Below are 13,665 nucleotides of genomic sequence, written 5' to 3' on the forward strand. Positions count from 1 at the left end.
TAGAGAAGGAAAAAAAATTAACGCAGTGACTTTTGTCAAGATATACATAAGGAAATACAACACATTTAAGGCTACTTCATTATTTTTAAAAAATAAATAAGGCTACTTGATGAAAGGTAGTGGTGTAATCGGTTGATCGTTTCGCAGGTTCACTAATCCATCCTGAGACAATCAGTAAATCATTTTAACACCAACATATACACTTTTCAGCCGCAATATATTTGTCGTGTCTGTATCATCAGATGTATGAGGCTAAATTTTTCTAGGCTCAATGGATGAGCGGTACTGAATACTGCGTTTTAAAATGTTAAAATTTGAAATAATCGCGATATTATTTTGTCTCAGCTATCCCTGATTGTGACTGAGAATCTTATTTGTTGTAGTGTGTTATGATCGGAATATTAATAACACCGAACAGACTAAATAAAATACCGACCAAAGGTATTTTAGCATGAGAAACGCAATGAAGCATAAGTTAAGCTTCAATGCCGATTAAGTCTAATAAAAGCTTCTCGGCACAATAATAGACGTCAAGATAACGCTTACTTGGCCACGTAAGCACAAAAGAAACCGCAAAACAACTGAATGGAAGTTATTTTGCACGGTTACAAAATAACTGACATAGAACGTGGGTCTAATCAACCTACCTTCAGATGAAAGATATAAAAGGAGGAGATGAGGACGAATGACAGGGGAGATTCATTTTCATGTTACAGGTTAATCCGGTCTTTGTATTTAATTTGTGACAGGCTATACAATCATCGAGACAATTGTTGAATCTATTTTTAGACATCAACATAGTGTAATATCCTAAATCAAACCACTTATTGTATAAGGAAATGTTGAGGTATTGATCGACTTTGATTACTAAAAAGAACTTACGATGATGTTTCACATATCATATTATAAGGTTTATATTTTAAAATTTTCAAGCTTGTCTGTTAACCTTAGCGTTTTCTCTTTAAATACCATGTGCGCCGATTATTTTTGTATAGAGCGTAAGAGAGTTGTAACCTTAGCGTTTTCTCTCATATTTGGGTTGAGTGAGAATCTCCAGCGTTTTCTCTCAGATGTAGCTTTCACATTGAAAGTGAGAATTTGCAGCGGTAAATTTTTGTATTATTAAATTATATAAGTAATGTTTAACTAGTTTTTTTTTTAATTAATAATTTTTTTTATATGAACGAGGAGAGAGATTTTTGTCTTTTAACATAAAATTATATAATTCATGTTTAATTAGTTTGAAGTAAAATAATTTTTTTTTTATTAAATATGAGGTTGTCACATGTTTTCCATCCAACTAAATGGTCGTGTACTTACAGTACAACTAAAAGTCTAAAACGTAATATTAGGTATTCTTACCGTAAAAAAAATTAGGTATATGCATATGATTTTCGAAAAACAATAAGTAGTTTATGCCAATAACTCTTTTATTAATTATCATATTCTTAAATATATACATTTAATTCATTTCTTTGTAATTGGAATTATAACTAAATTAATACTAATTTAGTCAAATTATAACTACAGACTAATACTAATTTAATTAAAATTATAACTACAAATTGATACTAATTTACTAAAATTATAACTACAAATTTAATTGTATAATAGTATAATCGTTAATGTTAACATTATTAGCCATTCGGTTTATTGGATAAAAACATGAAAATTAACGGTACCGTTAATAAAATTTATTGTTAAGATTGAGTTAACAAATTCTAAATTATTTGATAAAATTTTATGAAGGTCAATATTATTTACTCTAATAGTAAATAACATTAACTTAACATTTAATGCTTTTAATTATTTAATTAATTGAACAAGAAATTTAGAAGTTACATTTGTTGTTATATTTGACAGTAAATATTATTAACCATTACTGTAATTATTATTTACATCGAGCATTAAACTTATTTATATTTAACTTTATGTTCTTTATTGGAATTTTAAATTGTTATTCCAACAAATTGATTAATTTCCTAAGTTACAGAAATCTGTTAAAATTATTTATTCTGCTGTTTCTTTTGGGATTTTAGCTCAAATTTCATTTTATTTAATATAATTTACTGCGGGTTAGTGGGTTTTTTTTAATAAAATAAAATTTGATATTATTAAATCAATAGTTAGGCTATAATCGAAAAGGAGATATTATTTGGGCTAAACATTATGCCCGGTTAAAAAAACAAATATTATTTTTCAAAAAAAAAAAAGATTAAAAGGTCGAGTGGTGGAGTTTAAAACTCAAATAGCCTACAAAATTCAATTTTCTGTTTATAAATCCAACTTTAGCTTCGATTTCCAACCAACTCGCGCCATCGAAATTCGCATCCTCGGCGGCTATGGCTAGTGACTCACCACCGCCGGAACCCCCAATCAAACGCCTCAGAACCACCGTCTCCGCCGAAAATCAACTCTCCGAACCAAAATCCGAGCCCGATCTCACAGAAGTCCCCGAGACCTCGTCACCTTCCCGGAGCAGCGTGTGCGCGATTTGCTTCAACGACGATGGAAGAGCTTGCCGAGGCGAGATCGATTGCTGCGACCACTTCTTCTGCTTCTTCTGCATCGTGGAGTGGTCCAAGACCGAGTCTCGCTGCCCCGTCTGTCGCCGCCGCTTTTCCACCATCCGCCGGCCGCCCAAGCCCGGCGTCTTCTCCGGCGAGCGCCTGATCTCCGTCACCCACAAAGACCAGGTACCCTTCGAATCCCCCAATCTTTTATCGTCGATTCCAAAAGAATGCTTCTTTTTGTTTTCCCTTGATTAGGGATTTCTATGTTGATCGGCTCGAATTTTTTTCTGACATATATTCACAGGCCTGTGAAGCGATCAATGTCGATCTGTACGCCGAGATTTCGTGCACCGTGTGCTTCGGCGCAGAGAACGATTACCTGATGCTGCTCTGCGATCTCTGCGATTCGGCTTCTCACTCGTACTGCGTCGGGCTCGGCGCCACCGTGCCCGAAGGAGATTGGTTCTGCCCCGACTGCTCTGTTTGCCGGGCCGAACGGGGCTTCGGAGAACCCGAGCCGGGGACCCAAGGGCTGTCTCTTCTCAAGGCCAAGAGGAATCCGCCGAAGGAGACGCCGCGTCGCTCGAGGGGCGGAGCGAGAACGCTGAGGCGGTCTCGGAGCGTGCGCGGCCGAGTCAGAGCGATACGAGACAACTGGGATTCTCTGAGAAGCGGAGATCTGAGCTTCCCTTCCTCGAGTTATTCGGCCGCGCCGCCTCGGAGCACGGAAAACGAGAGAGCAGCGAGCGGAGAAGCAGCGTCAACGTCAACGTCAACGTCAGCGCCGTCGAATCCCGCGAATCGCCAGGTGTCGGGAGATCGAGACGCGTTCGTGTCGTACGACGTGGACAGGGCGTGGAGAATGTTTGCCATGGCAAAGCCGACGATTCCGACAGTTCGTCCGCCGAAATCGTTTCTACCACCGGTGGTGCGTCAGAACGTTAACGAAGCTTCTTCGTCAAGCGGGTCAGTCTCGGTCGCTGTTGTAAAGCGGTGCGTGAGATCGGAGGAGCCGAACGAGAGTTTCGGGTTTCGTAGAGAGAGAGGCCGTGGTGATGATGCGAAAAGTGAGATTCGGTCTCTCGTCGATGGTGCGAAAAAGAAAAGCCGAACGAAAGAGCAATGCGTGTCTGAGGCTTTGGGATCGCGTTCTTGTCTCCCGACAGTTGGCTCTCCGAAATCAGTGCGTCGGAACGTAAATGAAGCTTCGTCAAGTGGAAACGGGTCGATTTCAATCAGCGTTTCGGATGCGAGGTCGGAGACAAATGAGAGTGTCGAATTTCGTAAAGAGAGAGGCCATGATGATATGAAAAGTGAGATTCAGTGTCTTGTGAAGCTCAACCTAAAGCTTCTCGACCGAGACAAACGACTAGGTAATAAGTTTTTTTTCGCAGTATATAGGGGAAATGGTGACAATAATACCACATGTTACGTTATAGTGGGTCCGTTACTACTCGGACAGTTAAGTTCAAGCAGAAATTTTAACGGCAAAATATTTAGGTGTAACTAAATTTGAAACTTTGAGTATTTTTGTCTAAAAAAAAATGAGTATATAAGTAGTGTCTTGTCTAAACATTGAGTATTTTTGCCACCATTTTCCCCAGAATATATCATGGCAATCAATATTACAATAGAAAAAAAAAGTAAAATTTAGAACTGTTTTTAGTGGATGTTTCTCACGAGTTGTAGCTAAATGCAGGTGTGGACTCATTCAAGAAGATGGCACAGATTGCGACGCATACGGTTATGGCTTCCTGTGGTCTGGACCACCATAAGAAGTACGCGGTCCTCTCTTTCCAAGGCTTGGCCTGCTCTCACCTTGAACTTCCACCACGCCAGGTGTCAAAGTCCGATACGATTCCGACGTGCCAGAAATGCTTAGACAGTTTTGTGAAGAATGTTGTTCAGTCCATCATGTTTGAGAAAGATCCGAATAAGAGGAGGTCTTCTGAATAAATATCATTTATCTTTGATTTTTAATTGTACACAAATTTGCTAGCTAATCCTTTCATTTTATTTTTGTAGCAGCCAATGATTATAGACCCTTTGGCATTTATGTAACATCTTAATTCACCAGAGGTTTTTTTTATTTAGGCGTAATTTAGTCTGGTTTTCTTATAAACTCTTTTCGATTTCTTTTTTTCTGTACCAAGTAGTTCATACTCTTTATTCCTTCCAGAGAATTCAAATTTTCCGGGTTTTGGTTGTCGTTGCACTGGGTGCTCAAGTATGGATGTTTTGTATCCATTGAGCAAAGATGTATTTCACTGAAATACTTGCTTTGTTATTATATATATATATATATATATATATATATATATATATAAAAAAAAAGATCAAATTAGATAGAGAACTGGTAGCAAAGAACCAAAGGCTTTGAGTTACAAAACCAGTGCACTGCAACAACAGAGTCAAAATTGTCAGCAAACCGCAATTTGCCGAGAAACCAATGACCGGAGAGTTATTATCCGGTACAATTGTTATTCAACAATTCCAACAACTCTGGAGTATTCTTTGAAAATAGCAGACCATCACGAATAGTAATGACCACGACAATTTAAAAAATCGCGCTATTACCTCCAAGACTATATAGAAAGCTCCAATGACCTCGTCGATGGCCTTGCGAACCATGCCTCCTAAACCACATTGGAACACTATGTTCTTCTTCAACATTCCCTAACTTGGTGGCGTCAAGGTCTTCTTATCCGTGCTCCAAGGTCTCACGGTGGTTCTGTTCTACTCTTTCGCCTTTTGAAATTCGATCAACGAACAACAATTCATTGCGGGGCCAGTCAGAAAACGTATTCCTTGAATAACCGTGGCAACATGTCATAACTAATATCGAGCATTTTAGGGTTCGACGCTGTCGGAAGAATATTCATGTCATCTTCTTGCTAGTTACTCTGTCGTAAACTTTTACCTTCAAAATTGATATTACATGTTCAAATAGAGAAATTGCCTCATTTGCCACCAATTTCATAACAATTTCCCACTTTCCACTATAAGACTAATTTGACCCAAAATGTCACCATCTATATCAACAATGTTGACATACATCTAATAGTGAAGAGCAAAAATAGATGTCAACATTGTTGACATAAATAGTGGTATTTTGGTCCAAATTAGTCTTTTGGTGGAAAGTGGAAAATGTTATGAAATTGATGGTAAATGAGGCAATTTCTCGTTCAAATATTACGAACAAAATTGATTAGCGAAATTCTGAAAGCGACCATCGTAGGGATCATTTTATCGACTAGTTCTTTTTTTTTTTTCTTTTTCTTTTTTGTCGCACTTGTAGCTTTATTTTCCGTTGTGTCTCTTTTAGACCCGCCTATGTAACATTGCACTCGTCATCTAGAAGGAAAGAGGCTCGAAAGAAGGGAGGCTGAATATATTTTCTTAACTACAATTTCTAAACGATAATTAACCTAATTCTATCCGAACGATGTTTAGTTATCTGTTTCATTTATTTTAAAATGCTTATTTTCCGAAAACACAATTTTAAAATATAAAACTATTGTTTATATACTTATGAAGCTAATTGTCGCAAGTAAATGTGACTACACGAGGACATACAGACAGATCAATAAATTTTTCCATCCTTATAGCGGAATTCTGGTTGCCACATGAACAAAATGTTCAGGTGTTAAAAGCAACTGGATTCTAGTAAAATCAGAACAAATATCCCGGTGGAACAAACCAGAAACATTTTATTTGATTTTACATGGGTTTTAATGTATTTATAATGTAACTATTTATGTTAAGGTGCTATAATGCAATTGTAATTGCTAATTTTGGATTTGGGTTGGAACCAGAAATGCAACAGAAACAGAACTGTTCTGGTTCAGGGTACAAAGTAGAACATAATTCCAGTTCCGATTTAGAACCAGTCAAAATATTCTGCACCAACTTGTACCGTCCCAAAAATCCACGATATTAAAATGCTAATTTGCTAAATTATGAATTTTTTAACATTGGTTTTAGGGATTAAACAAGGTTTCTGTTGTAAACTTGGAATAAATTAACAAATATTTAGCGATATAACAAAAAAAAAAAAAAAAAAAAAAAAAAAAACATAAGCATTTGCATATTTTAACTAACGTTTTGTAAATTTTTTTGTAAATAGCCATGAATGTTTCGTAAATAGCAAAAAATATGACGTAATCAACGTTATTTACACATTTACTAGAAATTTATTCGGCGTGAATAGATTTATGTGACTATTTACCAAAAATTAATGAAATGTTGGTTATTTAGAAATTTCTAACGTTCCATATGGCTATATAACCATTGGGTTACCAATAACATGACTTTGAATTGCATAACTCAAATGTCGAATACTTTATGAGTAAATTAGAAGCTTGTGCATTTCGCAAAGTTTCTCCTAGAAAATCCCCTCTATTAGTTCTCTTGGACTAAATATTTTAATAGAGTAAAAGAAAATAGTTGCCAGTAGAAACACTCAATCTGCGACATACTCATAGTCGCAGATTATCACAGCATATTTTATAATCAAACAGTCGGGAAGCCAAATTTACATTCTATATCATCACTAACATCTATATATTTTTCCAATTAAACACACACAAACGATGTATAATGGATATCACAAACTAAAACAAATCAATATCTTACACTACAAGGCTTTTATTTCCTACACCAATTTATTTCATCACGGAACTATAATGTGGCTTACTATTTTTAGAAACGGCATGAAGTCCCAAGCCTCAGTTTCTGTCCCAGCTGCTCGGCGTTCGAAGATTTCCGCTTCATGAAAGCCGGGAGAAGAAGCTCCTTGAACTTGTCGAGAAACATAGCCCACTCTTCCTTACCCATGTCGGCGAGCTTCACAAAGCTTTTCACCGAGAGAAGCTTCTCATCGGCTCTTCCGATCCCTGATGCCGAGCTAACCCCTCGGCTCAGGCTTCCCCGAATCTCGTGATTCCCCGAAACCCAGCTCGGCCAACACTCTGCGGACCGTTCCTCCTCCAAATCCTCGTCCAGCTTGGAGAGCGTGGTGGCGTGGCTGTTCATGGTCTTGGACTTGTAACGGAACGCGCTTTCACTATCTAAATCAAACACATATTCATCGTCTGTGTTGCTCTCCAAGGACGTGGTCGACGAGACATCCCAATCCACGGCGCTTCTCCGAGCCTCGAGGCAAAGAAGCTCGAGCTCACTCGGACGGTCCTCGAGCACTCGGAATTCTCTGCTCATCATCTCGCCGATCTCAGAGAGACACAGCCCGAACGCTGCCGCTTCCTTCAGGAACACCGTGCTGAGGACCAGAACCCTAAGGCAAGCTTCTCGGATCATGGGCAATTCTCTCTGGAGCATCTCAGAGTCTCGGGCCGGGTCGAGCTTGCGGATATACTCGAGCTCTTCTTCGGAGAATGGGATCGACGCCTGAGGCCAGTGGATCCACTCGAAATACGGGTCCTCCAAGCTCTCCGGCAAGCAAAGGCCGTGGTCGATCGGGGTTAGTTCGACCTGACCGAGCCAGCCGGTTTGGTCGAGCTTTCTGACCAAAAGATTCCCCGCGTGCCTGTCCGTGTTAAAGATCCTAACGTCTAAAATCCCTATCCTATGAACAGCCGACACGGGGAAACTCGACGTCCCGTAATCGCTCGCGTCAAAGTCGTGCGCGATGAACTTCTGGAGAGAGGCAATCTTGCTGACCTTCTTCTCGCTCCGAAGACTCTTGACACCACCGTCTTCGTTTATGTTAAAGATCGAATGTGTGACCTTCACGAGAACCGTGAGAGGTACGTTGGCGAAGTGATCGTGGTCCAAAAGGTATGCAGCCACTTCTCTGAACCCCGTTTCGCCGACTCGGACGGAACGCTTCAGACCCGGCTGCCCGAGAGCTTTTCCCACAAAGCCTTTCGGGTTGTTCGGGGCAAAGGGCTCCTCGTCCGTCGGCTTCACAATAGCGACAGTCTCGCCTCCTCTGTTCCCGAAAAAGTAGGCACCACCGAGCCCGCTCTGGACCGGGATTGGGTCAACTCCGCTGTTTATTCCAGCTACAATATCCTTCACCAACTCTTTGCTTCCAAAAAACCGACTCCCACCCAATATCTGTATCGGCTCACTCGGGTCTCTCTGCTGAAGAGGGCCGTTTCCGGTGGGAGAGAGACACGGCGTCGACGAGCTTCTCTGCATGACATTTCTAGTGAGAAGCAACGGCGAGTCATTTCGAACGCCGCTGAGATCGTTTTTCAAAATTGTGTCCCCGTACGACAACGAGCTCTCGTGGGTCGGGATGTTGAGAGCTATCTGCAACCTCCTCTTCACCGTGTGAGCATTGTCGCCCCTTTCCAAATCCATCCCCAAAACACAGCCAGTCTCGGTCTGAACAAAGACTCGCCTCCTTCTCATGAGATTTCCACCCGGGCCTCCTCCATTGTTGTGCTCAGCGCTGCGAACCCTGTTCAAGAGCGCAAGAGCCATATTCTTTCTGATCGGAATCTCCAGCTTGGCAGACATGGACAGATGATACGAACGACTCAGAGTCCTTCTATACAACTCACTCTCTCAAGAGCGTGCCAGCTGGCGACACAAATCGGACAAGTGAGGTAAGAAGACTCCAACCTCACATCTGAAGGACACCTAAGACATAATCACTCTGTGCAGTACTCGAATGGTCTTCTCATTGTTTTACATGGCTTCAGAGTCTGAATCTGCACGTATGGCATGTACTTATCATACATAATAGCAAAGAATAAATACAATTGAAAAGAAATGAAAGCAAAACGACCATATTCGTGACTCCAAATTTAGAACTCATAGCAACGTGTTGTCAAACAGCATTAAAATCACGTGGATGAAACTTCATAATCATGTTCAGGAAATATATTCAATAATGGATGTGGTGTTTTTGTATTTACTCTCATCCGTTCAATACCAAGTAACCAATAGCAAACAATAATGGTAAATAATTAACCAATTTATTAAAGACTGCAACACCAAACGTCTTGTTATATGGAATTTTAATGATTTTCTCAAAAAAGTTGAAACGCTTAAAAAATGAGAATTCTTAGAATAAATATTATAACTAGCAATTTCAACTTGTTTCCATTCCAGGAAATTATCTGCCTTCTCCATTTTAGCTTTTACAAAAACAAATGAGAAACAATTGAAATATAACATAAGTGCATTGAGGTTTTGAAAATTATATTCCAATAAACTACACACAACTTTACAATACTTAGCTTACAATAACTAAGTCTCATTTCCTCTACAAAAATTGAAACTGAAGTAACGAAAAATCACCGACCTCGCAGTTATTTATAGAAATTAAAGTCAATTCCTTTAGCTTTTTACTAACCACACACGAGTCACGACTATGTTCAGAAAGTTAAATACAAAGTCAGCGAAGAACACTGCGGGAAAATAAAGAGGCTTAACCATCGGATCAAGAAAATTTACGGAAAAAATGGCATGTAATTTTTGAAATAACGAATCAAAAACAAAATCAACTGCAAAACACCAAATTTCATATTCCCGCGGATCTAAAAGAGCGACGATGATCAGAAGAACTCACCAAGAGTCGATCAGAGAGATATCTAATAGAGAAGGAAGATCGGAGCCGTTGAAGTAGAGTCACGGATGGCCAGGACCGGAAACGCGGAGGATTAACGGCCGTGATGAACCGCAGGTCACCGGAATCTCGCCACCATCATTCTCTCTCCTCCGAGTATCACAAACTTCACTCTCTCTCTCTCTCTGTCGCTACGAAAGAGAAATGTCCCCCAAAATTCTAAATATTAAATACCGTATGTCACCTAGCAGATGGAAATTTTGTTGAGAAAACTAATGTTTTTACGAGAAAACCCCTCGTTCGAGTTGGTTGGTTTGACTCTCTTGAATGCTGTCATGTTCCTGCCCGTAGCGTAACACCTCTCCACCGCCACCTATCTTCAGTAGAAATCTGGGCCGTTAAATCGAAACGGTAAGTGGCCGAGGAGCCCGTTGGATTATAATGATGATAGAAGTGATGACGTGGCGTTGCGAACGGATAACGCGTCAAAGATGTTCCCACTTGTAGACGTAAGGCTTTATTTTATTAAAAGAAAAGATCAAACCTGTTTTTCTTGAGAAATTTCATTTGTTGACCTTAAAAGTGAAGAAATATCAAAACCCTAGTTCAAAAATATAAAAAATTAAATTTTTGACCAAATTTTGAACAAAATGTCATTTCAACCCATTTAACCCTATTTATCTCATTCTCTCCCTAATTTTTTCATTTTCTCTATTCTCTATCTATTTCTACCCTCAAATCATCCCTCCATTTGGTGGAATTCGCTGAAAAATAGATAAGTTCACTTCTTTTATCATCTTAAATCGATTTAGTGATATGTTTTGAGGAAAATCAAATAAGATGGTAGATCTAAGAAATAATTTATGATAAACTCCGATAGTTTAGGATAAAATTTAACTAAAATTTACGATGGAATTCATGTTAAAATAAGAAAATTTACGATATTTTCCGATAACTTACAATAAAATTCGATAGGCTACGATGAGATTAAGAATTCATATGAAATCTAATAAAATCCGATGGATTTCGAAAAATTCCGATGAGATCCGATGGGATCCGATGAGTTACGATGTGATCCAATGGGTTTTTTTTAGTATTTTTTGTAGTTTTTATCTTGTTTAACGACACGTGGTAGAAAAAAGAACACTTATGAGTGTTCAGTAATACAAATACATTTGATGTTAATGTTTCGAAAGACATAACTTTCACAGAGTTAATGGATAAGGTGTACAAGACGATCGATGTAGACAGATTCACGTTCGTCTTAAAACTTGAAGTCTCATATGCAATGGATATGATTCTGATGGGTTCTGTTGTTTTGAAGAACAAAAATCACAAAGAGATTTCCACTTTGTGTAATCTTGGTATCGAAAGAAATCATAGCGTCAAGTGCATATGAAAGAGTAGCTAAATGAAAAAAATGTGATGATTGAAGAGTCTCGCTTTGAACCAAACAAGAGACGAAACAATCTTATTATCAACGACCGATACAATGTTCCTATCATCAATAGCAGACAGAATGGTGGCGAAGATGACTTGCAAAAGGGTGACGAAGATAACCTGTACAAGGGTGACAAAAACGAAGTGTACAAACGTGACAGAGATTATTACCACAACAGTGACAGAGATGATGAAGTAAACAGTGACGAAGGTGATGAACACAATACTGACTAAGATGATGGACACAGTAGTGACAAAGGTGATGGACACAACAATGATAGAGGTGAAGAGTTTGAAGAATTCGCGAACTCCGAAAAATATGAAGATTTTGTGGATAATTTAAAGTACACTAGGTACACGGTCAACTGTCACGTGAGCCTTCTAGAATAGGATCACTAATAAAGTGCGTGCCTTATTCATAGAAAGCGCCCGAGTTTACAGTTGATGATGTTGTCAAGGAAGAACCAAGTCAATGTCAAAATCAATATCCAACTTCTTCCACAAGTAATATAAAAGAGATGTACTTCAATTCGCAAATAAAATATGTTACGTTATTAAAATTTTAACATTTGAATGTAATAGATAGCTCAGAAGATATATATCTTGGGAATGAGTTTGAGAGCAAGAAACAATTGAAGAAAGAGATCCACATATACGCTCTAAACATTCTTGCTTGCATGTGGTTCGAACCAAAGGCCATCGAGGAGATGCACCATGGTGATATGTGTATTTCGTACGCATTAAACTCCTATTTTCTGGCTTGAATCTAGCTAATTCTCAGGTGTTTTTTTATGGTTTAGAGTGATTATGATGATTTACAGGTTCAAAGGAGTAAAAGAGCTTCTATAAGCTCTTTGGAGTCATTTCGCGACAGAATGAGGCAATCGTGAGTTGAAACGGGTCAAAACGGAGCAAAGTGGTGAAATGTTTACAAGCCGCGCGCTGCATACCCTTCTCCGCGCGCCGCACGGAATGTTATGCAAGTCTCCAAACAATACGCGTGTTCCGTGCATTACCCACATGCTCAACCTCGCGCCACGCAAGGCTTGTGCACCATCTACGAACGATATGAGCGCTCCGTGCACTTCTTGAAAATATCGAAGGGCGCCGCGCACCACTTCCATCGCCCCGCGTAGTATGCCCCTCGCGCCACGAGGCCTCGTCTGAAAAAACAGGAAATTAACGATTTTTGAATCGTTTTAGTCGTCGGACCAGTTTTAATGACCCAGACCACTCCAAAAATCAGCATGAAACCTATATAATAAGTCTTATAACCTAAAACTACACTTTTTCCTTCATTTTAGTTTTTCTGCTTGGCTCGTTGGAAGAGAATAGGAAATCGGAGAACACGATCACCGTTTTCGCGATCGACAACCGCGATTTCAGTGTTTTTTTTTCTTATCCCTGCCCTTGAAACTCCCATATATATATATATATATATATATATATATATATATATATATATATATATATATATATGTATATATATGTATATATATATATATGTATATATATGTATATATATATATATGTATATATATGTATATATATATATATATATGTATATATATATATGTATATTTTATTATGGTTATCATGGAGTGCTTTAGTTTATTTTATTTTTCTGTTCTAATCAACGCCATGAATTGAACCTCTTAAGGGTGATGACTTAGCTTTGTTTGAATATAGTTGTGGATTCATGCTTATTTAATTGAAGTATTTTTTTATTCATCTTCCCTATCGCTTAAAATTAATTATGTGTTTAATTCTTGTTTGAGATTCATGACCTCATTCATGAATTCTAGGATTGTTTAGTTGCTTGAGAGAGAATTAATAATCGTGCATAAGAATACATTCATAAGCTAGAGATAGTTAGGTTGCTATGTAATCGTGTGAACATTCTTGTTTGTAATGCTTGTCGTATTTTTTAGGGTTTGAGATCGAGAGATAAAAATCCGGTATTTACATAGGTTGTTAGATGCGCTAGAGAAATTTAGCAATAATATTACGTGAGTATGATTAGTGAAGAAAGAGAGAACCGAAAAATCGTACGTAATTATGGGATCCTGACCATATGAGAGTTTAGCGAAGTCGTTGCCCTTGCCTTCCTCATATCTGTTCATTCGTATTTTAATTTGCTTATTTATTTAATTTTTGCAATTTAGATAATGA

The 13,665-nt window shown here is 38.5% G+C and overlaps 1 protein-coding gene and 1 pseudogene across 2 annotated transcripts; one reads left to right on the forward strand and one right to left on the reverse strand.

Moving 5' to 3' along the window:
- The first annotated feature begins 2,262 nt into the window (after positions 1-2,262).
- On the forward strand, positions 2,263-4,690 carry LOC149384166 (uncharacterized). The gene is made up of 3 exons (XM_089628210.1): positions 2,263-2,696; positions 2,818-3,886; positions 4,213-4,690. The coding sequence occupies exons 1-3, from the start codon at positions 2,343-2,345 to the stop codon at positions 4,467-4,469; spliced, it is 1,680 nt and encodes a 559-aa protein (XP_089484336.1). The 5' UTR covers positions 2,263-2,342; the 3' UTR covers positions 4,470-4,690.
- A 2,276-nt stretch (positions 4,691-6,966) lies between these two features.
- LOC149384167 (phosphatidylinositol 4-kinase gamma 7 pseudogene) lies at positions 6,967-10,284 on the reverse strand (annotated as a pseudogene). The gene is made up of 2 exons (XR_016301716.1): positions 10,057-10,284; positions 6,967-9,193 (listed from the first exon to the last, which is right to left on the reverse strand). The product of XR_016301716.1 is annotated as a phosphatidylinositol 4-kinase gamma 7 pseudogene (transcript).
- Between the last annotated feature and the right edge of the window lie 3,381 nt (positions 10,285-13,665).

This window comes from Urtica dioica, chromosome 10, assembly GCF_054948205.1.
Source record: "Urtica dioica subsp. dioica isolate 48M chromosome 10, U.dioica_male_clone48M_v1_H2, whole genome shotgun sequence".
Taxonomy (NCBI): Eukaryota; Viridiplantae; Streptophyta; class Magnoliopsida; order Rosales; family Urticaceae; genus Urtica; species Urtica dioica.

Excerpts from the sequence above, each read along its gene's own strand:
- LOC149384166 (XM_089628210.1), top strand. The coding sequence starts at position 2,343 with ATGGCTAGTGACTCACCACCGCCGGAACCCCCAATCAAACGCCTCAGA. Across the intron at positions 2,697-2,817 it reads CCGTCACCCACAAAGACCAG|GCCTGTGAAGCGATCAATGT; the intron begins GTACCCTTCGAA and ends ATATATTCACAG. Across the intron at positions 3,887-4,212 it reads CGACCGAGACAAACGACTAG|GTGTGGACTCATTCAAGAAG; the intron begins GTAATAAGTTTT and ends AGCTAAATGCAG.